Source organism: Mastigoproctus giganteus, chromosome 10 (genome assembly GCF_048544385.1).
Source record: "Mastigoproctus giganteus isolate SK-2022 chromosome 10, ASM4854438v1, whole genome shotgun sequence".
Taxonomy (NCBI): domain Eukaryota; kingdom Metazoa; phylum Arthropoda; class Arachnida; order Uropygi; family Thelyphonidae; genus Mastigoproctus; species Mastigoproctus giganteus.
In genome coordinates, this window is record NC_143584.1 from 188,449,761 (window position 1) to 188,473,196 (window position 23,436).

General features: G+C 37.5%; 1 protein-coding gene across 1 annotated transcript in view; it reads right to left on the reverse strand.

Moving 5' to 3' along the window:
* Positions 1–1,781: 1,781 nt before the first annotated feature.
* The window catches only part of LOC150079658 (monocarboxylate transporter 12-like), an 88,014-nt gene continuing 66,359 nt past the window's right edge, over positions 1,782–23,436 (reverse strand). Inside the window, exons 3-4 of the mRNA XM_090382549.1 lie at positions 16,916–18,148; positions 1,782–2,012 (exon numbers count right to left, since the gene is read on the reverse strand). Coding sequence (XP_090238675.1) covers positions 1,849–2,012; positions 16,916–18,148 — 1,397 coding nt within the window. The 3' untranslated portion in view covers positions 1,782–1,848. The remainder of the gene's footprint in view (positions 2,013–16,915; positions 18,149–23,436) is intronic.

Here is a 23,436-nt window from a genome sequence, read left to right on the forward strand (position 1 = left end):
CAGTTGACAATACTCTCCTTATTGAAGCCTATCAGTTATAAATAACTAACTAAAGCAAAACTGAGAGGATAGATAAAAGATTTTAAACTTTAGGAAAAAATCATAGGTGGCAATAAAACAAGTATTTATTTACATATATTTTGTTTTTTTGCAATCCCGAAATGGTCACAATTGAAAGAAGGGAAAAATTTTATCATTTCATCTAAGTTAAAAAAAACTGCATGTACTTTAAAAGAAATTTAAATGGAGTTGTTCTAGATCTTTTTATAATTAACAAAGTGCACTCAGTACCCTGCTGAAAGCTTGCATACATTTCTAGAAATACTAATTTGTTGTGATTCTGTACAACTTGAATAATGTATACACATATATTTCAACTGAAGCAACTAATTGGTAATGTACAACCACTTGTCATGGCAATCTGACTAGATAAAACTCCAGTTTGCAGTGCTCCCTGGCTGTGGCCAATGACCAGTTTTTGCTTAAATCCTTCCTGAAGTCATGTGAAAACCTAACCTTTTTTCACTAAACACACATGAAAGTCTATTAAAAACATGACCCCTTTTATAATTGTTTTTTTTCCCCTTCTAATTGCAACTATTTTTCTCAGTTCGTGTCCTTCATGCAACCTTCTGTTCATCACACAGCAAAACACAAGATGTACCCTAAACTGGAGTATAGCCTCTGACTGGTAAGCATCATTGAAATCTGCCAGTTACTTTCAATTTTCTTCCCGCTGAAAGCTGATTCAATTTCAACGGGGAAGCTCTCAGCAGGGTACAATTTCAGTAATTCCATTACATAGTTTGTTTATTCCAGAATCTTTCCTATTCCTAAAAAAAAGGTCAATTGCTGGATCAAAAACTAAACAATGAATTTTGAATAAAGAGAAACTAATTAATGCTATTTATTGACTTTACCTGTGAAGATTGTATACTAAAGAAAAATAGCAAATATAAATTAGCTATATGTAAACCATTGCCTTTTAATATATTCTTTGTGAGATAAAGTTTAAGTATTAATTTTATAAAAGCAAGCCAAAGCAAAAGTATTTTGCCTTGGCTTGTTTTTATATAATAAACAAACATTCATTTAAATTTTCATTCCTTTCCCCACAATTCATGATAGTATTTCGTACGATTTTCCCACTGAAAATGATTTTCATTACTCATAAAAATTAAAGTTTCTTAAGTTGAATGCCATTCAATTGACATTTCAAACCACATTGAAATCAATGCTGTGTATGCTATACCTGTGACGATATACCAAAATACTGCGTTACTAATTACGTCAAAGTTTTAAAAATACTATGCGCTATTGGGCTTAAACACCCTAAAAACATTTCTGCCTAAGGCAACTTCATTACATACAAAGGCATAAATTCCGATCACCAAATCTTACTTCTACCTTGTTAGCTAACAACTTTCAGAGAAAAACATGTTAGAGGAAGATGCAACTTCCTCGTCTGTCATAATCGTATACAAACCATATGCCTAACTTTATACCTCGATTTGAAGCAACAAGTAAACCGTGTGTTCTAATTGAGTTTTTCTCCAATAAAATAATAATTTCAAAAAATATTAAATCAAAGCAATTTACTGATATTCACCATTACTCTCAATAAGCAAAATAAACCATTGAATTTATTCGCTGTACAACATAACATTTCTTAATGCTTCGATTAACGAGTCGCTTCTGATAAATTTGCGACACGATTTACAAACGCCACCTGTCAGTAGAGATTTCATAGATAATAATTTAATAATTATTTTTTTCACTCGTTTTGCCCGTTTCTTCACAGATGGCGCTGCAATCTTTTGCTCGGACGGCTATGAATGCTGTTAAACATCAAACAGCTGCAGCGTTGTTTACTGTAAACTTCCTCTGCATTTTTCGTTGCTCTCTACGTCTCGCGACAGGTTCGAAGACCCAAACTGCTGCTCCTAGGAATTGTCCTACACCCAGGATTGTTTGACAAATACCATAGCTTCCTGTTGCTTCTAAAATGTAACCTGGGGGGGGAAAAACTTTACTGTCAAATTATGGCACAGACAATAAATATTCATTTGCAATTCCTTTAAAATTATGTACAACACATTCGTGTTAAATAAATCATCATCAGTAAAGACTATTTCATAACATACAAAGAATGTCAGCATTCTGTCCCTTAGCAACAGCACAGATCATTCAAAGACTGAACAACGGAAACGATAATATCGATGTTATATCCTGTTCTGGAATGTGAGCGACATTGCAAATATGTAGCTGTAATGTTGATTGAACGCTTGTTATCTAGCAAAACAAAGAGAATGGCTAATGGTTCCGATATGCGTGTCATTGATTTTAAATTTATATTAAAAAATAATTATAATATTTTGAATAAGTTTACACATTAAATTTAACTTTAATGTGTTAAACTTACTGAAAATGATCAAAAAGCTAGCTCACCAATTTAAAATTTGTATATAGGTCTGATAAAAAAGTTACGAAACTAGATTTATTTTAAAAATATATCTCATACATATACAAATAATAAAATATCATACATATATAATACAAATCTCATACACATAAATGAAACAAATACATGTCCCACAGAACATTCTTCTGAACGAATACAATGATTCCAGGGTCTCTACAATTTTTGGAAGTAACGCTTCTTCTGGGATAGATTTGTATCGAGTTTCCAATTATGTTCTTTGTCCTTAAATCTTCATCCATTAAATTTATTAATTCACGTGACAATAAATTAATTTAAATTTATTTGCAATCCGATTAAGCATGGAACTTTCTGTAGAAGTATATATAACACCAGCTTCTACTCCCATTAACTAAATTGCAGGATTTTCCCATAATAAACTGCAGCCATTATCAACCCACTGCAGGATGGAAGCCTCCTCAACAATTCATGCTGAGGGAAATGGACCATAATCTGCCACGCTGGTCCAGTGCGGGTTGGCAGATCGACCGTATTTAGCAGCCAGGGGCTTGAACCCCGATCTACTCAAAGAGCGTGGGCTATTGCACTCCCGCTCCTGACCACTCGGCTACGGAGGCCCATATGCTGCTACAATATGACCTAAAATGCTGATGCACCATAAATTCAACCAATCTAAGCGCCATTTCTTCTCTGTTAATAAGGCTTTCCCAGAATGACAAAACTTCCATTTACAAAATACATTGTCACTAAATGTTTTATTAAATGTAAACTTACAAAATTTGCATCAGCATTAGTAATTTCCTATTAATTAAAACTTTCTCTGCGTCAAAGCTTCATTTATGCAAAGTAATCAAATTAAAGTACGAATGATATTTGAAAAATAATGTTTTGTAACTCTTCTCTTTATTAGCAGAAAACCGTCCACTGCCTTAAACCGATGCCATGTGTACACGTAATTTAAAAGACTGAATACAAAATATATGAATCATTGACTCAGATAATTAAATCGACCTTAAATCAATTATCTGGCTTATCATAAATTGAATTATAACTACAGCTCGTCTTAAACAGCATAACAGCATTTTTTACAAGTTTACAACAGCCACTTGGGGTGGATGGCACCTGGGGTGGATGGGATCTATCCAGTTATTTTAAAGGAGACGGCAAAGCAACTAAGCAAACCCTTAGCCATAATTATGACAGCATCCTTGGACTCAGGGGAGGTTCCCACGGACTGGAGATGTGCAAATGTGTCCCCAATTCACAAAGGTGGATCGAAGGGTGACACGAGTAATTACAGACCAGTTAGTTTAACTTCTGTTCCGGGTAAAATAATGGAGTCGCTGGTTAAAGATGCATTGCAGGATCATCTAGACAAGACTGCAGCAATAATTCAAACACAGCATGGGTTTGTTAAGGGAAAGTCTTGTCTGACAAATTTGATTGGTTATTATGATGTGGTCACAAAGGAACTGGATGCAAAAAATAATTTTGATATCATATACTTGGATTTCAGGAAAGCTTTTGACACTGTTGCGCATGGAAGACTACTGTACAAATTGGAGCAGAATGGTATTAAGGGTAAGTTGCTACAATGGATAAAAGGATGGTTAAGTGGGAGAAGACAGAGGGTGGTAATCAATGGGTGCTGCTCTTCGTGGACTAATGTTATTAGTGGAGTCCCACAGGGTTCGGTGTTGGGTCCACTGTTGTTTTGTGTATTTATCAATGATATTGATGAAGGTATATCAGGCTTAATGTCGAAGTTTGCAGATGACACAAAGGTTGGCAGGGTTGTTAATGACAGTAATGGCAGTGTCCTACTGCAACAGGATCTAGATAATTTGGGCAGATGGGCTAAGAAGTGGCAACTGAAGTTCAACCTTGACAAATGCAAAGTACTGCATATGGGTAGAAGTAACCCCAGAGAAACGTACCAACTGTGTGGTACTACACTTAAGGTGGTAGAAAATGAAAAAGACCTGGGAGTAATTGTGCAGTCAGATATGAAGTTTTCTGAGCAGTGCAGACAGGCTGCTAGGGCGGGTCATGGGGTTTTGTCAATGATATATAGGAATTTTGCTAGCAGGGAAAAGGAGGTGATTGTCCCTCTGTATAAGGCAATGGTCAGGCCACGCCTTGAGTACTGCGTACAGGTCTGGAGGCCTCATTTTAGGAAGGATGTAGATTTGCTTGAGCGTGTACAGAGAAGAGCAACACGATTGGTGAGGGGAATGAAGGGATTCTCTTACCAAGAGAGGCTTAAGTTCTGCAAATTGCAGTGGCTGGAGACTAGGCACCTGCGCGGTGATCTGATTGAGGTCTATAAGGCCTTGAATGGGTTGAGCACGCTGAATTCTGATGGGATCCTTCCACTTGTTCAGATTACCAACCTACGGGGACATAAGTTCAAATTAAGAAAGGACAGATGTAGAATAGATGTGCGGAAATTTGCCTTTAGCCAGCGGGTGGTTAATTGCTGGAACAAACTTCCATCTGTCGTTGTGGAAGTTAATAGGTTAAATAAATTTAAGGAGGAACTGGACAGGCATTTGGAGGGAATGGTGTGATTTTTTTTTTTTTTTTTTTTGGCTGATGCTGCATAAGCTCCTACACTTGCTTTCTTGCATCATGTGCCACTACTACTACTACTACTACTACTACTACTTTCGTCTAGGTTTCATTCTTGAAAAGTGGTCTATTACAGTCTCATATGATCAATGTCATTAGCAATAAATCTTTCAATGGACAACGGAGCAAGTCCTGACAACCTTTCTTCTGCCATAGTTGATCTCGAATATGACTTATGACTTAACAAGTTTAAATCTGCTGAAAGAACGTTCAGTTGCAGCACTGCTATTTGGGTAGTATCATGTAAATTCTATACGCTGCACAAATCATTTGCAATTAAGAACTTCAGTACATTGTTTATGGTCAGTTCATTGTCACTCGAATACTTGCTGCCCAACATTTCTCTACAAAGATTTTTAAATGACAAAAACTCTTGCACAAGTTCATCTTTACAATCAATGTCTTTTGGGTCTGCCAAAAATTTAATTGTGCTTAAATTATCATCTTCAAAATATTTGGGATCAAGACCTTTAAACTTTGTAGCTATATCTTTAAAATTTTCAAATCTACTTTTAGCACTGTTTATAACGAAATATAGTGATACCGAAAAAGTTTCACACCGACTTGGGAAGGCTCTGGCATCGCTTGGGCCTTCATCTTCAGCAAGTTCTTCATGATACCTCTTTTTCTTACGCATTCTTTGCTGTTTATATGTACTTATTGCAAAACTTTCACATTATGGGCTTTTATGAAGCAATAACTTGCTAAGCAAAAACTAAAAAAATTACCATATGTCATTATTGAAATATCTTCAGGTGTTAAGGATAAAAAATGGATTTATTGGGAACTTGGAAAGGCGCCAAGTAGGACAAAATTTATGAAAGGGAAGTATTCGTTCCCACTGCTTTTCCCTGACTACGCCCCTGATCCTGTTATAATATGCAAACCTGATGAGCAGATAAAAACAGGATATTTTTGAAATACCGGTATTTTCGCGTTTATCAATCATATTATCGTCGGCAAGGTAACATCATTGCGAAAATATAAAAGCGCCATCTGGATGAATCTTTGAGGAAGAGATTAACGAACAGAATGGAAGCGGGACAAAATTAAAGATATAAAGACTGTAAGCTTAATAAACTATATTATAAATTTCACGTGGTATAAGAGTGATTATTAATTATAGTAATTAATTTTCATGGAAAACAACCACGTAACGTCCTTCCCTAATTATAATTTAAATAAATAAAACGTTTCATTGCAACTCAATGAAATGTTTTTGATTTATTTGTTTGTTGTTTGCTCCTTTACTTTTGAGCACCAGTGTACTCAGTTTCGAAAAAATTTACCATGGACCAGGTCTGGTCAAAAAGTTATAAGATTTGTATTACGAAAGAAGTGGTGGAGGCAGAGGACCAAGATGAGAGAGCGCAGAGTAGAGCGCAGGTCACCACATTACTGGTTCCAGCCACTTCCTTCTCCACCAAACTAGAAAATGATTAGCACGTGTTGTTCAGAAGTGTCTTAGGCCTATGTCGCAAGTGCAGTAGATATGAAAAGCAGAATGACGAGTGTGCATCAAGTTTTACGTGAGTAACGGGGAAAAACAGAACGGAAATCCTTCAAAAATTAAGAACTGCATTTGATTATGCTTATTTCGATTTTTCACTTTCGTTTATCAGTGTAAGGAACATTTCCAAAACTGTTAAGAATCTGTGGAAGATAATCGACATATAAGTCGATCTTCAACTCTAAGAAGTGATTAAATGGTTGGTAAGAACGAAAAAAAAATTGTTCTGATCAGTGATTAACCATCTGAGAAATTGCCGGTGAACTCCGAAGGATCTTTTCTGGTTCATACCAGGCGATTTTCACACAGCGCATTCTCCATTCAAGAATTTTGCATAGGGGTAGAGTCAGATCTTGCATCATTCTATCTATGATGCATGTATTTTCATCACTCAACAGACATTAATTTCTACATCAGGTACACGGAACTGGTTCAAAGTCGCTTGGGTAGTAATTCAGTAATACAGTATTTGCGATGGATTCTAACGCAAGATCAGCATCGTGGTTTGATAGAATTACAAATGATCGTGGTCGTCAACTAGATGAATTCTGGGCCTGTTATGGATTGTTTATATAAATCTACAAAGTTCAGATAGTATTTTCTTCACTGTTAATGGAGAATCAAATATTGACTTGACAATCTGTAACGTAAGGGTAGCTGGTATCGTGGACGATTGGCGATTAAGAGCAGACTGGGTTTGCTCTGATCATCGCGCCATTGTATTTTCGGTAAGGGACATAACAAAACTAGCTCCGTCTCAGGAACAGTTACGACGATTTGCTATCGAAAATGCAAAGTGGGTTTTCATATCCGACTTGGGAATCTGGGTATTTGGACATTCAGTCAGATGTCTGGAGAGAATGCAGTGGAGTTACTTCAGTGCTCTCTCTTTGAGGCTTCCAGCAGATCTATGAAGCAAAAGAATTGTAATAGGATTTCAGTTAAATGGTGGTCTGGTGAGTTAAGCCAACTTCGGAAGCAGGTTCATAAAGCGCGGAAAAGGTACCAAAGAAGTAAGTGTAATAATGGGGAGGAGAAGTTAATGTACTTAAAGTAGAGTATCAGAGGATACGGAGTGCATACGTGCGTATGATATCTAAATCAAAATTAACTGCCTGGAGAACGTTGGTTAGAACAGTGGGCAATGAGAACCCATGGGGAATTGTATATAAGCTATGTACTGGCAAGACTAAAATATATAATGGAGATACAGCATACTCTATTGGAAGTGTTGACCAGGAAAGTACGAGTTGGAGAGGAAGTATGTCTGCGATTTTGGATCATCTGATTGGAGATACTATCTCTGAGCAAGCGGTGAGGAACAGATGTTGATGAAAAGGCTTAATCATACTTACTCTGGGGTACATGACGAGGATCCCTTTAGCCTGATTGAACTCTGTGATGCAGTACAATGCATAAGGAACAATAAATGCCCAGGGATTGACCTCATTGAAGGAGAGGTCATTAAACGGACTCATCGACTGATACCAGGGATCCTTCTTGAAGCTTTTAATAGCTGCCTGCGTGACAGGGCCTTTCCATCACCATGGAAGGATGCCCTATTAAAGCTGATACTGAAAGGACCATCTAGGCCAAAGAATGATCCACGATCTTATCGACCTATTGCCCTCCTCCCTGGATTAGGAAAGGTGTTTGAAAGGATGCTGGCGAGACGGATTACTGACTATACTGAAAAAAACTTAGGCTGGTCTGGCATACAATATGGTTTAACTCCAGGTCGTGGAATAGAAGATGCGCTTTGGGCATTGCAAAACTATATATTAGGCTCGAACAGTAAGTACAGTATGTCCTTGGAATCTTTATTGACTTTGAGGGAGCTTTTGACTCCATTCAATGGAGCAGCGTTTTTATGATGTTGAGACTTGCAGGCTGTTCAACTAAGATCTTTATGGTGGTAAAGGACTACTTCACGCACCGTACAGTGACTGTTAAGTCGTCGGTTGATTTTTTGTACGAGAGGTGACCAGAGGATGCCCATAAGGATCGGTTTTTGTACCACTAATGTGGAACCTAGTTTTGGAGGACGATTGCGTAGGGACTTCGAGCATACAGAGATGGTGGCATATGCCGATGATCTTGTGTTGCTTATTGAAGGAAATACGCGGATGCAACTAGAAATCATGTCACAGCAGGTTTTGTTTGAACTTAATAACTGGTGTAGGTTACATAAACTGACTGTATCAGGAACCAAAATAAGGACAATGATTTTAAAAGATAAATTTTCGAGTAGAAGACCCCAGGTTGTTAGAATGAATGGGTCGAGCCTAAAATCGGCAAGGCAATTAAAATATCTAGGGATTATGTTTGACGGATCTTTGACTTTCAACTCACATGTTACCTATCTATCAGAAAAGGTGAGAAAATTTATTGGGATGATTACTCGAATCACTAGAGTTGGCTGGGGAATAAAAAGTAAGGCGCTCAACTTGCTATATGAATGTGCATTTATCCCCATGGTAACGTATGGTGCACCAATTTGGTTTGAACGTGTAAGTGGAAAAGTATTTACTAGAAAGCTCAGTTCCTTTCAAAGAGTAATGCTCCTTAGGATGTACATGGTACGCAGAACTGTGTCGACCCCAGCTTTGCAGATTGTGACTGGAAAATTGCCTATTGATCTGCATTTATTGTATTGTGCATTGGCTTACTTCATCTGCAGTGGCATTCCCTGTTCTTTTCGCAATATACAGGTGGACATTTTGGCAGATCCCAGGAAGGATAGGACAAGAATCTGAGATGCTTTGGTAAAAGTCTGGCAAGAGCGTTGGAGTGTTTGTGATAAAGGGCAGATTACACAAAAAATTTTCCCAGATTTAAGAAATGCAGCCTCGATAAAATTCAAATGGTTTGCCCCAAACTTACATGCTATGTTCTTATTAACTGGTCATGGTTCGATTAATGCAAAGTTGCATGATTTAGGAATTAATGAAAGAGCTAGTTGCCATTGTGGCGAAAGAGAATGATGGGAACATATTATGTACAACTATTATGTACTGCGATCTACGAATTGAATTGGTATCTCGGGTTAGTAATCTCAATCTTATGGCAGAAAGCTGCGAGACAATTCTAGTTGATAAACAGAAGAACTTCTTTGTTTTACAAGCCTTTGCAACTCCAATATTTCTCAAGTGGAAGACTCTTCTGCATCTGGAAGCCGTGGATTTGTAATGCGGTATGGTGTATGTCGAATTACCTAGAATTCTGTGAAATCGTGGCGGCTTGAGTCTGCGATATCCACTGCAACTCCAGCTCTTTCTGCTGGCATTTCTGTTCTCGGCAGCTCCTTATGCTGGAATTTCTGCTCTCGGCAGCTCCTGGCGCTGGTATTTCTCTTCTTGGCAGCTCCTAGCGCTGCTGGCTTTCCAACAGACTGTGAACAGATGCAGATCTTTCCAATGAAGTTTGGACTTTGTCTGAAATTTAATTATATGTATATTTTATTTTTTATGTAATTTGATTATTTTTCAGTTTGTTTGTATCAATCTTTTTTGGTCATGGCAGGTTTTTTCCCTCCCTGTACTTGGGCAAACAGGAGAGGGAGTATATAAGAGTACTGCTAAATTATGTGTAACTGACAGCGGGGTTGCCATTGGTTGGCTGGGACCGCTTTAAGTAATAAATATCAATACCCTCATTATATGAGTCGTCTTCTCTATTAATCCCAGTTCATCCTACCTTTCCCCCCAATCTTCAGTCTTCCCCCTCTTTATATGCACGCCAGCGCACGACCTACACCAAAATTTTAACTTCTCTAAATTATTTTCCCCGACTCCTCGGCCACTAAATCTCCAGCACCTCCATCTAACCAGGAAAATACAATATATATGTGTTCAACATACCAACGGGCACGCTATATACTTTATTTTTTTTTTTTAAGGTCCTAGCCACTGAAATCTCAGGAAATTAGGTGGCAGGACCTGCCAGAGTACTTATTTAAAAATACTGGTGAACCTGGTCTGCCTCCACGGGGCGAAAGTGGGGCAATGTCGGGCCTCAGCTGAGGTCTGGAGGCTAAATGGCCAGAAGAACAACGGTACACGACACCACACACTTCAAGAGCCATACACTTTTAAATCTCTGGCCTTTACAGTGAACTGTATCACGACACAATGTAAACTACGCGGAGATGGGGGGAATCTCTGGTGCCATCTAACCCTAAATACACTTTACTCTCATTATACATGACCTTTCCTCCCATGTAATTTTTTTTTCTCCAAACTTAAAATTGGCATAAATTTAGATACAGTATTAGAATTAGTTGAAGCATATCATGGAAGAAAGCAAGTATATACAGCATCAGCCAATTTTCCACCTATATTCACTCGAGAGGAATTCTTTAGGGAAGGGGATACCAGAAGTTTATCAAACTCTAATGAGAAGCTAAAAAAAAAAAAAAAAACCCCAAACCCTTTCCATTTCACCCATCAGGTCACTCCAAATGTTTGTCTAGTTCAGCCTTAAATTTATTTAAACTATCAATTTCCACAACAGATGGAAGGCTGTTCCAGCAATCAACTACCCGCTGGCTAAAGGCAAATTCCACACATCTATGTCTATTCTACAACTGTCTTTCCTCAATTTGAATCTATGACCCCTCAAGTTCTTAATTTGAGCAAGCGGAAGAATTCCATCAGTACTGAGCTTGCTCAAACCATTCAAGGCCATATACACCTCCAACAGATCACCTGGCAGGTACCTAGTCTCCAGATGCTGCAACTTGCAGAACTTAAGCCTTTCTTCGTAAGCGCACTCCTTTGTTCCTCCCACCAATCTTGTTACCCTTTTCTGTACTCGTCCTAAAAACTTTACATCCTTCCTAAAATGAGGCCTCCAGACCAGTACGCAATACTCAAGGTGTGGCCTGACAATTGCCTTATATAAAGGGATAATCACCTCCTTGTCTCTGCTAGCAAAATTCCTATGTATCATTGACAAGACTACATGATCTGCTCTGGCAGCCCGTCTGCACTGCTGAGAGAACATCATATCTGACTGCACAATTACCCCCAAGTCTTTTTCATTCTCCAATTCCCTGAGCGTAGTACCACACAGTTGGTAAATGAAGCTGAAAGGACAAAACATGGAGACATTGCAACCATCCGAGTTCGAAAAATCTACACAGGATCCGCACTCTCTAAGAAAAGTGGTCACCAGGCTTGAGAGTTGAGGTTTGACTACGATCACGAAACATTTTTGTAGGCTTTTTTAACAACTCGGCTTTTCTAGCTGGTGTCAGGATTTTTTTTATTTTTATTTATTTTTTTTTTTTTTTGTTATTCTGCTCCTCCGGACAACTCGGATTTTTTTTTTTTTTTTTTTTTCCAGAAAACAGCAAAGCGACCATTCGTCTGTTGTAGGGTTTTAGGCTCATCAGCAACTTAAGCCATATTGGGGCGTATATAACATGTCTGTAAATAGCGTGTATTCTGTGGTCAATTTGCTGTTTGTTGGACGAAAAAATGTCCATAAAAATTCCTCGTGTCATTGACGGGATTTGAACTCAGGTCTTTTCCGCCCGTTGTGGGGAGGATGGTGATTATACCATCTGTGCTGCCAACGAGGGCCACAAACCGACCGAAGAATATACCCAATTACAGACACAATATAGTGAAGCCGCACAGCCTTAGTTGCTTTGGGCTAACACACACACAAAAAGACGGTTTCCTTAGTGTAAAAAAAAAAAAAAATCAGGCTTTATGTGGGTTATTACCACAATCGTTAGTTCATTCTCGGCTAGCCACGTAGTTAGAACAATGACCCACATATACGAAAGTTTCCAGGAAAGAGTGAAACAATTGGAGAAAACAAGTTTCTGACGCCATTTATCCTCTTAAGACATTACGATATTAATATTCTGAGAAAAGCAAAAAAGGGCATGTTTGCGGACACAAGAAGAAGCGGAAGTCATGTCCAAGAATGAATAAATATTAATGAAGATAAATGAAAATGTGTAACAGTGCAGGGCCGAATTTGTGCCTATAAGACAATTATCTAAGGCCTGTAATTTGCAGGGCCTGGTGACAACTCTTCACACAGGTTCTGTGGCATTAATTAGATTATATTTTGTAATTAGGCGCATGTAGGTGTTACTTTATTTCGCAGTACACGCTACAGTCAAACTATCATTCTTTTAATTTTAAAAAAAAAGTGTAAAATTAGTGTTTCAAGAATCATTATTTCAACATTTTCCTGAGTTCCCCTCTGTATTGGCCGCGTATTGCTATTTGTCTGGAACTCACAAATTTTTATATTCGTCCACGTAACGACGTCTTATATTTCCATATTTTCTACCCAATTATTATAAGATTTATTATCAGGATTATTATTTAGTATATATATATTTTTTTTATTTTAATGAAAACCCCAAACACGAAGGATGTTGTAACCTATAGTACTTAGTTATATGGGTTGAATGGGTTGAAGGCAGAGAAGATAGAGGATTTTGTTGACATTAGATTTGAATTTCTGAAGACACCGAGGCAGATAAGGCCATGAGATGCCAGTGCATCATGTGTAAATTGGGTATATTCTATGGTTATTCAGTCTGTTTTCCGGATGAAAAATCCCAGTTTCCAGAGGGAAAATCCTGCAGTCCTTGCTTGAGACCGACTGACTTCGTCAGTGTTAAAAAAATACTGTGATGGCAGGCTTTCATCAAGGTAATATTAATTCTATATACTGTAATTATAATTTATTCGTAATTTTCTGAATCAGAAATAAAGTGAAATATAGTTGTGAACAACTATATTTCACTACATTGAGTACCTATAAACTCAATGAATATTAAAATACCTGTATGACGACACCCACAAACCGGGTGTAAAAAATGAAAAGCTGAACTAATGGCACTATTCAAAACATGCTATAAAGAGACTTGTCCATTTGTGATCTGGTAATTGTACTGTAAAAGTAACATATTTAAAGACAAGGCTAGGCAGCTAGCCATCACCAGCAATGTGGTAGGAAACGGGTGCATGTTGGTCAGAAAAAGTTTGAAACTTAATGCATGTCAATAGGTCAGTAAAAATGGTTTGGTCAAATTTTGTTACTGGCCAGTTTTAAGTCTTCAGGGCCTCTTCGCGGTTGTTTGTTTTATCGATAAGCAGATGAAAACAGAATGTGCCACTGCTCAAGGCTAACATACCTCCAGTCAGAATAGCCAGTTGCAATGGAGGAGCTCATTGTAGAACGCAATTATAGACAGTTTGGATCCATTTCCTGAAGGATAATCTGATGTGTGTCCTCTTTTTAAAGTACAACAGCAGGTTCGAATTCCGTCAACGAGGCGAGGTACTTTTATGGGATTTTTTCCACTCTGTGGCTGGGTTAGTCGGTTTCAGCAGTGGACAGCAAGGTTTCCACGCTTGAGATCGACAATCAGGCGTGGAAATCAGGACACTCCAGGTTTTTTTTCTTCCCTAGAAACTTTGGTATTTCGTCCAACAAAACAGACAAATCAACAAGAGAACACGCACAATTTATGAACGTAATACACATGAGCATACAAACTAGTTCTTAGTTGGTTCTAATAAAACAGGGTTTTTTTAACCAACGGTAATCATAGGGCCAAGCTTTATTTCCCTTACTGGTATATAATACTCGTTTATGTTTTATTTGTGAATAAAATATATACACTAATTGGTTGGTGGTTGTAGGGTTTTAGGAGCATGAGAGACTTAGATCACATTGCGCCGTATGTAATAAGTCTGTAAATAGTGTATTGTGGTCGATTTGCTGTTTTCTGGACGAAAAATCCAAGTTTCTTAGAGAGAAAAAAAACAATGCTACCCTCTTCCGAGACCGACTAACTCAGCCACGTTGTGAAAAGACCTATAAAAATTCCTGGTGATATTGAAGAGATTCAAACTGATGTGTGGAGGACAGTGATTATAACAACTCGTGTGCCCTCGTGGGTAGTATAACAGTGATATGTACACGATACTTTTGGCAATACAGTGTGGACAGTTTTGGCAATATAGTTTGGATACTTTTGGCAATATGGTTTGGATACTTTTTGCAATATAGTGTGCCCTCGTGCTACCCATCAGGGCACACTATATTGCCAAAAGTATCCAGACACTACTGGAGTTTTGAAAAAAATTAATCATACCCGCCATCTACTGTCAGGAATAAGTGTCATTCAGCTCTTGCCAATCAAGGAATGATAATTTATCAAAACATTTAATACACTAGTGAGGTCTATATGTATAAAAAAATTACTATCTTGTGGTTGTCTGTTTTTGTATTATCGACTATTTTGATTATAGTAAAAGCAAGCAGATCAATGAAACACAATAGATTGGTCCGGTCATCATAGTTTGTCATAATGGCGGTTGATCTGTTCGTGCCATCGTAGGAAAACGTGCCATTTCGTCAGCCATCGGCTGAAGAAATGAAAAGGTCATGGTGTTTTAAATTAAACTGGCGGAAGGAGACTACCGGAGGGTGCTCAGGAGAACGATACATAGATCCCTCAGTCCTTATCGAATACTGTCAACCATGAGTTCACGGAAGCCACAGGAACTGATATTAGTAAATCTATGATATGGGGATTGTTTCTCGTCGTCTGGGCTTTGACAATTGGTCGTCGTTGCTAGAACAGTGATATGTAGAGACTAGGGAGGTATATTGTATTGGTTTTATGGAAGAGCTGCAGCACACAAACCGAACATCATAGCGTGCAATGCACAGCGTCAATTTGCTTCGTGCATAATCCATAGTAATCGGTCCTTGGAATGTTGGAAAATTGTGTTATGGAGTGCCGAATCACGTATACAGCTCGTGGCGGTGTTCAGATCTGGTAGATGCTTGGAATCGTTATTTACCAGAGTGTGCTATCCAACTGTGAAGTTTAGTGGGGATGCTACCACCATCTGGGGGTTGTTTCTCGCTGTCTGGACTTTGACAACTGGTCGTCGTTGCTCGAACAATGAATGTTATACGTTATATTGACATTCTTGACAATTTAACTTTTCTTAAAAGCAATATAGGGTGAACTCTTTTGTGTTTCAACGTGACAATGCACCATGTCATACTGCATAGCTTGTAGTGACTTGATCCGAAGACATGGGCAGTGTCATTAAACACCTTTGGGATGAATTGGAACTTAATCGGCTTTGAGCCAGGCCAACAGATCTTCAATCAATAGTTGAACTGACCGCTGCGTTAGACTGCGGGGTAGCACAGTCGTATCGTCACCTTCCTTTCCACGCCAAGTGGAAAAGGCCCGAGTTCGAATCCCCTCGATGACGCGAGAAACTTTTTTCACTCCGTGGCTGAATTAGTCAGTCTCAGGCGTAGATAGCAAGGTTTTTTCCTAGGAACCAGGGGTTTTTCGTCCAGCAAAGCAGGCAAATCGACCAGAGAACACACGCAATTTACAGACGCACTACACATGGATAGTTTAAATTACATTTCCAGGTGACCCTAATAAAATAGCTTATATTTATTTATATATATATATATATATATATATATATATTTTTTTTTTTTTTTTTTACCGCTTTGGTAATTTAGCTGAATAGACTAGAATAGAAGAGACCTGCGGTTCCCAAATTGTGCGCCGCGGCACCCCGAGGCACTGCAGGGAACTCACAGGAGTGCAGCGGGATATATTTTAAATTTTAGAAAAAATAATAAGTTACTAAGTAATTGTGGTTATTTAAGAATGAAATAAAAATATTATTTTTTTCTTTCAATTTATGTGTATTATTTTTTTCAAACGGCTACTAAGTTGTTAGGACACAAATACTTATTAAGTTGTTTAGCCATAACTACTTAATAAACGGAATTGTTAGGTATTTCTTTTGGCCTAGGGGCACCGTGAAAAAATTACTGAGACACTAAGGGTGCTGTGAACCGAGAAAGTTTGGAAACCTCTGAAAAGGACCAAAATACATTTTCCTGTTATCAAAAATTGGTTCAGAGTCTACCAGTGAGCATACAGTGCGTAATTAAGGTCAAAAGTAGGACGAAAAGTTATTAAATATTGTATCAATAACTTAATATTACAATAAATTATCAATATAAATTAGTAAAAATCAATTAGTCAATAATATTGATAAAATTAAATATTGTATCAGTACTGAATCTTTTGAAACATGCAAGTATTCGGTTACCTTTTGGAAATATAGTGGCAGTGGTGCTCATAAGGTTGATCGCAAAATAATTTTAAAAAATAACTTATGTAATCTTTATACAGATATTTTATTAAATTTATTACAAACCTAACCAATTTAACTTAATTTACTGAACTAATATCAATGATTCTATATAATTTAAATAAGTCAAACTGAGCTGAAAGAACAACTTACCTATTAGTGGAGGGCCCCCAAGAGACATTACTCCACCAAACACTGTGGCCAGACTATATGCTTGAGCGACTTTATCCCCTCCGAAAACGTCTGCAAACATAACTACTACAAGTCCTATGTAAGCTCCTGAAGACAAGCCAAAGGCACCTGATCCAATAGCCAAAGTGAGGTAGTTATGGCAAAACTGTAGCGAAAAGGCACAAACGCCAGACATACATAGCCCTCCTATGAACCAATACTTCCGCGGACACAAATGAAAATCGGACAGCCAACTGCACGTAACTCGTCCCAAAAGATCAGATAAGGCCAAGATGGATAAAAGTGAGGCAGTGTGGCTTTTTGTTAAACCTAACATAGTTGCTCTGAAAGGAAGGTAAATTTGAGTTCCAGGGTAGCCTAAGAAGTGAAACGTAAATGAACATGTGAGCACATGAAAAACATTATTACTCAGGACGGTTGTATCGATGGGTAATCTTGAGAACCATGAGCCTTCTTTGGTCTTTAAAGATTTTGCAATCTGAGTTGAGTTCCCATTTGAGGACGTTAATTGTTTTTGTGATAAAAACTTGTCCGTTAACACAGGAGCAGGTGGCGAACCAACATCAAAAGTACTTAGATAAACAAAAGAGGACGTGAAAGACTTTTTTTTCAGGGACAGACTTTCTTTTGATTTATTAGTGAAGGCAGCAACAGTTTCAGCACTATGAACTCTTGACATTGAGTCATTTTCCTTTCGTGAAAGAAAAGGCAACGAACTGCAATCCGGAAGTTTTGCTTTTCCTCTTCTGATCCCACTGAACTGGACGGGAATATCTTTGAGTGAAGATGTGATACGGTAGAGAACAAGTTCATCCACAGACGCTGCTCTTGGCATTAAGAAAGACCTCTCTACGGTAGACAATTCAATGTTCTTTTCTTTCTCCTCTTCCTTTTCTACAATATCTTGGTCTTCGGATTGCATTTCATCTTCAGGCTGAATTTCTTCCCTCATGTGCCATTCCACTGGTTGCCACAACATAACCCCAACACAGGCATGCAAAAGAAGTCCTCCCATTAGGCACCATCCTCCTTTGATGCCATATTCGGTAACTATGCTGTTGGCTACTAGAGGCATGATGATCCCTCCTATGGCGTTACCCGCCATACCTAGTCCATTAGCTAAACCCCTTCTCTTATGGAAATAACGACCAATCATCATGATTCCTGGTGTGAAGGCGCAAGTTAAGGCAATACCTGAAAGGAAGAAACATCAGTTTAAAGTGTTAAAACAGAATTGGATATCTGAACATTAATAATTAGAATTTACCAATCACGATAGAACCTAATACGTTTTAACTAATTGGTTTTCTTGAACAGTTGTAATGCTGTAGTGTCTATACATTTGTTCAATATGACAGACAGAGCTTATCTAAAAATCTGTTGGAAGGGAATTATAAAAATTTAAGACAGAATTATAAAAATCTAGTTCAGTTACAAAAGACTGATATACTGATAGGAAAATTAAGCGCAATTAATAATATTTTAACCAAATTAAGTTAAGACTTAATTACGAAGCTTTTTATTATTATTATTATTATTATTCCGCTGAGGGAATAAGTGCCACGATTAATGTCAAGTACATGCCTGATTCTTAAATAAGATGTTTATTTAAGATATGTATATCATCATTGTTCTCTTTCTTGGTGATTCCTTTCTACTTCTGACACTTTCTCTCTCTCTCTCTCAGGGTAACTCGGGAATTTTTGTTTTTGGCTGGCGCAGCATAAGCATCAGGCTTCCTTGCACCATATGGCTAATAATAATAATAATAATAATAATATACTATATCGAGAATATTAATAATATTCTCGTTATTATTATTATAATATTCTCCTAATTATTAATATTAAAAATATTAATAATTCACGTAAAGTGAAAAATAAACATACACAGTTTTCGGGTATAAATATTTTCTTCTTTTCTAATTCTTGAAAAATTTTACTGTTATTATTTGATATAAAATTGACAAAGGTATTTAAGACATTGAACTTTGAAGCTATGAATGGAACATTTTAACATCTACGCGTTATGGATTACTGCCAGCTCCCAAATAGTGCATTACTTCAATGCTGACATAATGGCGCACTTCCAACAACTGCAGTAATCGTTAGTACCATATCAACCAACAAGGCTTTTCTTTAGGTCAATAACAGGACAGTAAATTATTTACAAGTAACAGTAATGGATGATCTTTTGACAAAATGAATTATAGAAAAGAAAACTGTAATTTTGTTGCAATAAATATAATATGAGCAATGTCTAAACAGACGACTGACTTGTGTTATCTTTTGCTTGTAAAGAAAATCTGCTGAAATACAGAACACTGCAGACGAAACAGGAGAAACAATACTATAATTTAAAGAAATTCCGAAAAAAAATTTATTATAGCAAAAATGAAAAATTATAATAAAACTCATATTTGCGGTTTGCACAGACATTTGATTTTTTCGGTGTGTCTGCATATACGAGTATGTAAATGTTTAATAAGCACCAAAGCAACTATGGCTATGCGGCGTTAGTACATTGTGTTTGTAAATTACTCTTATTCTGTAGTCAATTTGCCTGTTTGCTAAACTAAAAACCCCAGTTTCCGGGAAGAAAAGCCTTCTCATGGGACCGACTAATTCAGCACCTTTAAAAAGGCCATAAAAATTGCTCGCATCATTGACGGGTTCGAACTCAGGTCTTTTCCACCCAGTTTGGGAAGAACGGCGATTATATCAACTGTGCTACCCTCGAGGGCGTATATGTGTAAAGCGCATATTTGTCTTCACTGTGTCCGCCTGCATCAACAACTTGACTCCCAGTGGTCTTATTCTCATGACATTTTATATTATTCTCTTTTAAACATACTTATCGAGCCAACCTAAATTTCACTGAAATCAGACCAATAGAAATACAATTATTGATTTTTTATACATATCACGTAATATCCATATACAATCAGATTATGAAATTTTGCAGTCTAAATGGGCACCTAGAAAGGGCAAAAATGCACAATTTGTGCAAAGACCTCTTCTTGCGGCCCGTGACCTTCAGTATTTTGTTTTGGTCCCTTGCCAAGATATGTTGGCACCATTGGCTTAGAGTTGCAATTTATGCAACCATAGTATTACTAGTGTAGTTTATAACGAAAGTCTATCATTACATGCATTATTTAATATACCGTTAGTTAAAACAAGTTATTACAAAAGCATCTTTTGTATAGGTAGCAAAAACTCAAAGTTCATTAAACATACTTTGTTTCTACAAGTAGTTAACATTAATATTAGTTTCAAAAGCAGTTACAGTATGTTTGTATCTAAAGTAATCATACCTACAGCATTACGATGGATAATCCAACATTTTCATCCCATGTCCAGCATTGAATAGTTTCTGGAAAAATGTCCAGCAAAGGTGATTTAAAATTTTTAAATTTTGCATGAAAAATAATTAAATATATCCAGAAATGGATACATCACAGCCTTAGAAATTGCATATCCTTACAGCAGCTTGAGAAACTATTAGAGTAGAAGAAAGCCAGCTTTTTCTGAAGTTTCGTATGCAAAAAGAAAAAAAAAAAAAGTATAGCACTGATTCTAGAAAAAAAGAAAATGGAATGAGAAAAAATTTATTGAAATGTGAAATGAGTTGAAATGAAGTATATGAGCATTTTGATAATGAGATTGAGTTCTAAAAAAGTGTTAAATTAAAAGAAAAAAAAAAACACGTTTGAATTTGTCTAGGACGAATGCTGTCACAAAAACAATTTTCATACCATACATTGAAATTATATATCATTAAGTAAAAAATCAAAACAATCTGGAATTTAAAAATTGTATAATTCGAAACATAGGCATAGTAGAATGAAACCAGCATTAAAAATTATTTATTTCCAGTGCGAATGATAACCATCACAGGGCATCGCCATAGATAAGCATTAATATAAATTTCATGTGACACCAGCCGTTGAGAAAGTTATGATAGCCCTTAGCTTCCGTATAGTCCTGGCACTTATGCGCACTGTGCTCTCAGCATACTCCTCGAGTTGATTCTGCTTGTATGACGGGCTTCGAGGCTGTAAGAGACAAGGAGTGGCCAACTTTGGCTCAGCAACGACAGGATTAAAATTTTATAAATTGCTGCAGATCGGCAGGCTAGTTGGGATCATTGTGTAAATTCCAACGGTAACTGGTTTTTATGGATACAGATATTAAACTTAAATCAAACAGTCGACATAAATGGAGTAGATGTATACAATTATTACATAATAACACAAGAAATTATTATTATTATTATTATTATTATTATTATTAGCCGTATGGTGCAAGGAAGCCTGAGGCTTATGCTGCACCAGTCAAAAAAATTCCAGAGTTACCCTGAGAGAAAGAGAGACAGAGAGAGAGAAGTAGAAAGGAATCACCAAGAAAGAGAAGAATGATGATATCCAGCTCAGGACCCTGGGTGTGCCAAGCCCATACTCACCAGATGGGAACCCTCCCCTGGGGTGAATGAAGGAATAAAATACTGTACCATTACTTTTGGACTCGGGCAATTTTCCTAAGGGTCAATGTTTGACGAAATGCTCATAGTGGCTGTCCATCGACGATAAAATCAAGTCAATGCAATTTTATTGGTAAATTCTGCCATGATTACAGTTTTGTGATTATGCCGACATCTACTGCTGCGCGCACATTTTTCGGTTGGTAAATAAAATTTCCAGTCTTTGCGGTAGCACGCTGGTAGAACCGCAGTCCTCCTTACACCTGATGGAAAAGTCCCGAGTTCGAATCCCATCGATGACGTCTATAGTGAGGTTTGTTTGTTTTAGTATCATCTTTTATGAGCTTTTTCACAACGTGGCTGAGTTAGTTGGTCTAAAGCGAGGGCAGCATGGTTTTCTGTCCTGGAAACTCGAGGGGAAAACCATTTTATTTAACAAGAACAACCAATCATTTAACAAGAACAAATAAGTATAAGAATTCAGAAAAGAAACTACATAAAATATCACGCTATATCAATTTTTTTTTATGAAAGCCCCAAACACGAGAGGTGTTAGACCCTATAGTACTTAGTACCGTGCTTGGGTTGGAGGTTGAGAAGACGAAAGAAGATATTTGTTGACATTGGACTTGAACTTCTGTTGACTGTAATTTTCAGGAAATACGTATGAAGGAAGGTTGTTCCAGAAAACGGCAGTTGAATGAATAAACGAGGAAGATGAAGAGTTGGTTCTGTGAGTTTGAAGTTGGACAGTAAATGGATGTTGGCTGGTGGCGGCACGTGTTCGGACTGTTTTGAAAGAGAGAGCGGGAATTATAGAAGCCAATTCAGAAGAACAGTGTCCGTGGAAGTATCTGTAGAAAAGGCATGCAGCAGAAACAGTACGTCTATGAGACAGCGAGTGGAGAGACTCTGTTAGAGATGAGTCATTAATTAACCAAACTGCCCTCTTCTGAATGGAATCTAGAAGTCTGAGAGAGGTTTTGGGGGCACCAACCCGGTTGTGGGAACAAAATTCCATGGTAGGGCGGATTTTCGATTTGTACAAAGTGAACAGCTGTTTAGAAGAAAAGTAACACCGAGAGCGAAAGAGAAAACCAAGTTTTTTAGAAGCAGAGGAAGCAATATTTGTAATGTGTTTGTGCCAAGAGAGATTAGAAGTCAGGGTAATCCCCAAAAGAGATATATCATCTTGCCTAGAAATTGGAGTGTCACCAAAGATAAGCATAGGACCAGAAGAATCCTTTTTGCGAGATATAAGACAAGACTGGGTTTTAAAAGGGTTGAAATCAACTAAGTTGTCTTTGCCCTACTGGAGATCGGCATTTAAGGAATTGGTAGCGGATATTCGAGAAGTTGAAGCTGATTGAGCAGGGCACGGTTTCTCAAAATGAAAAGTAGAATGCAATGTGCTATCATCGGCAAAACTATGGATAGGATTTCCAGTCAATGGAAGAAGGTCATTAATATACAAGAGGAAAAGAGTTGGGGAAAGAACTGAAACTTAGGGGACACCAGCATTAGTGGAAAAGTTAGAAGACAGAGAGCCATTACCATCATCCTCAGTGAGCGGTCACAGAGAAAACTGGATAACCAATTACAAAAACAGTTGGCAAACCATACAATGGAAGCTTGTTTAGAAGACCTTTATGCCAAACACGATTGAAAGCCTTTCAGATGTCAAGAGCAACTGCTTGTGTTTCCCTAAACTTTTCCATTGAATTTGTAAATGGGTAACATAAGCCAGAATATCACCAGTGGATCGACACTGACGGAATCCATACTGGCGATCATTGATCAGACGGAAAGTTTCTAGGTAGTTTAAGAGTTGGCGGCGGTTAATTGATTTCTCCATTACTTTAGAAAGAGTAGAAGTAATTGAATGGGACGATAATTGGATGGGAGGAATTTGTCACCCTTTTTAGGAACTGGCTGGATATGAGCAAATTTCCAAGCAGAAGGAAAAACACCTTTGGAATAAGAAAGTGAAAAAAGGCGGC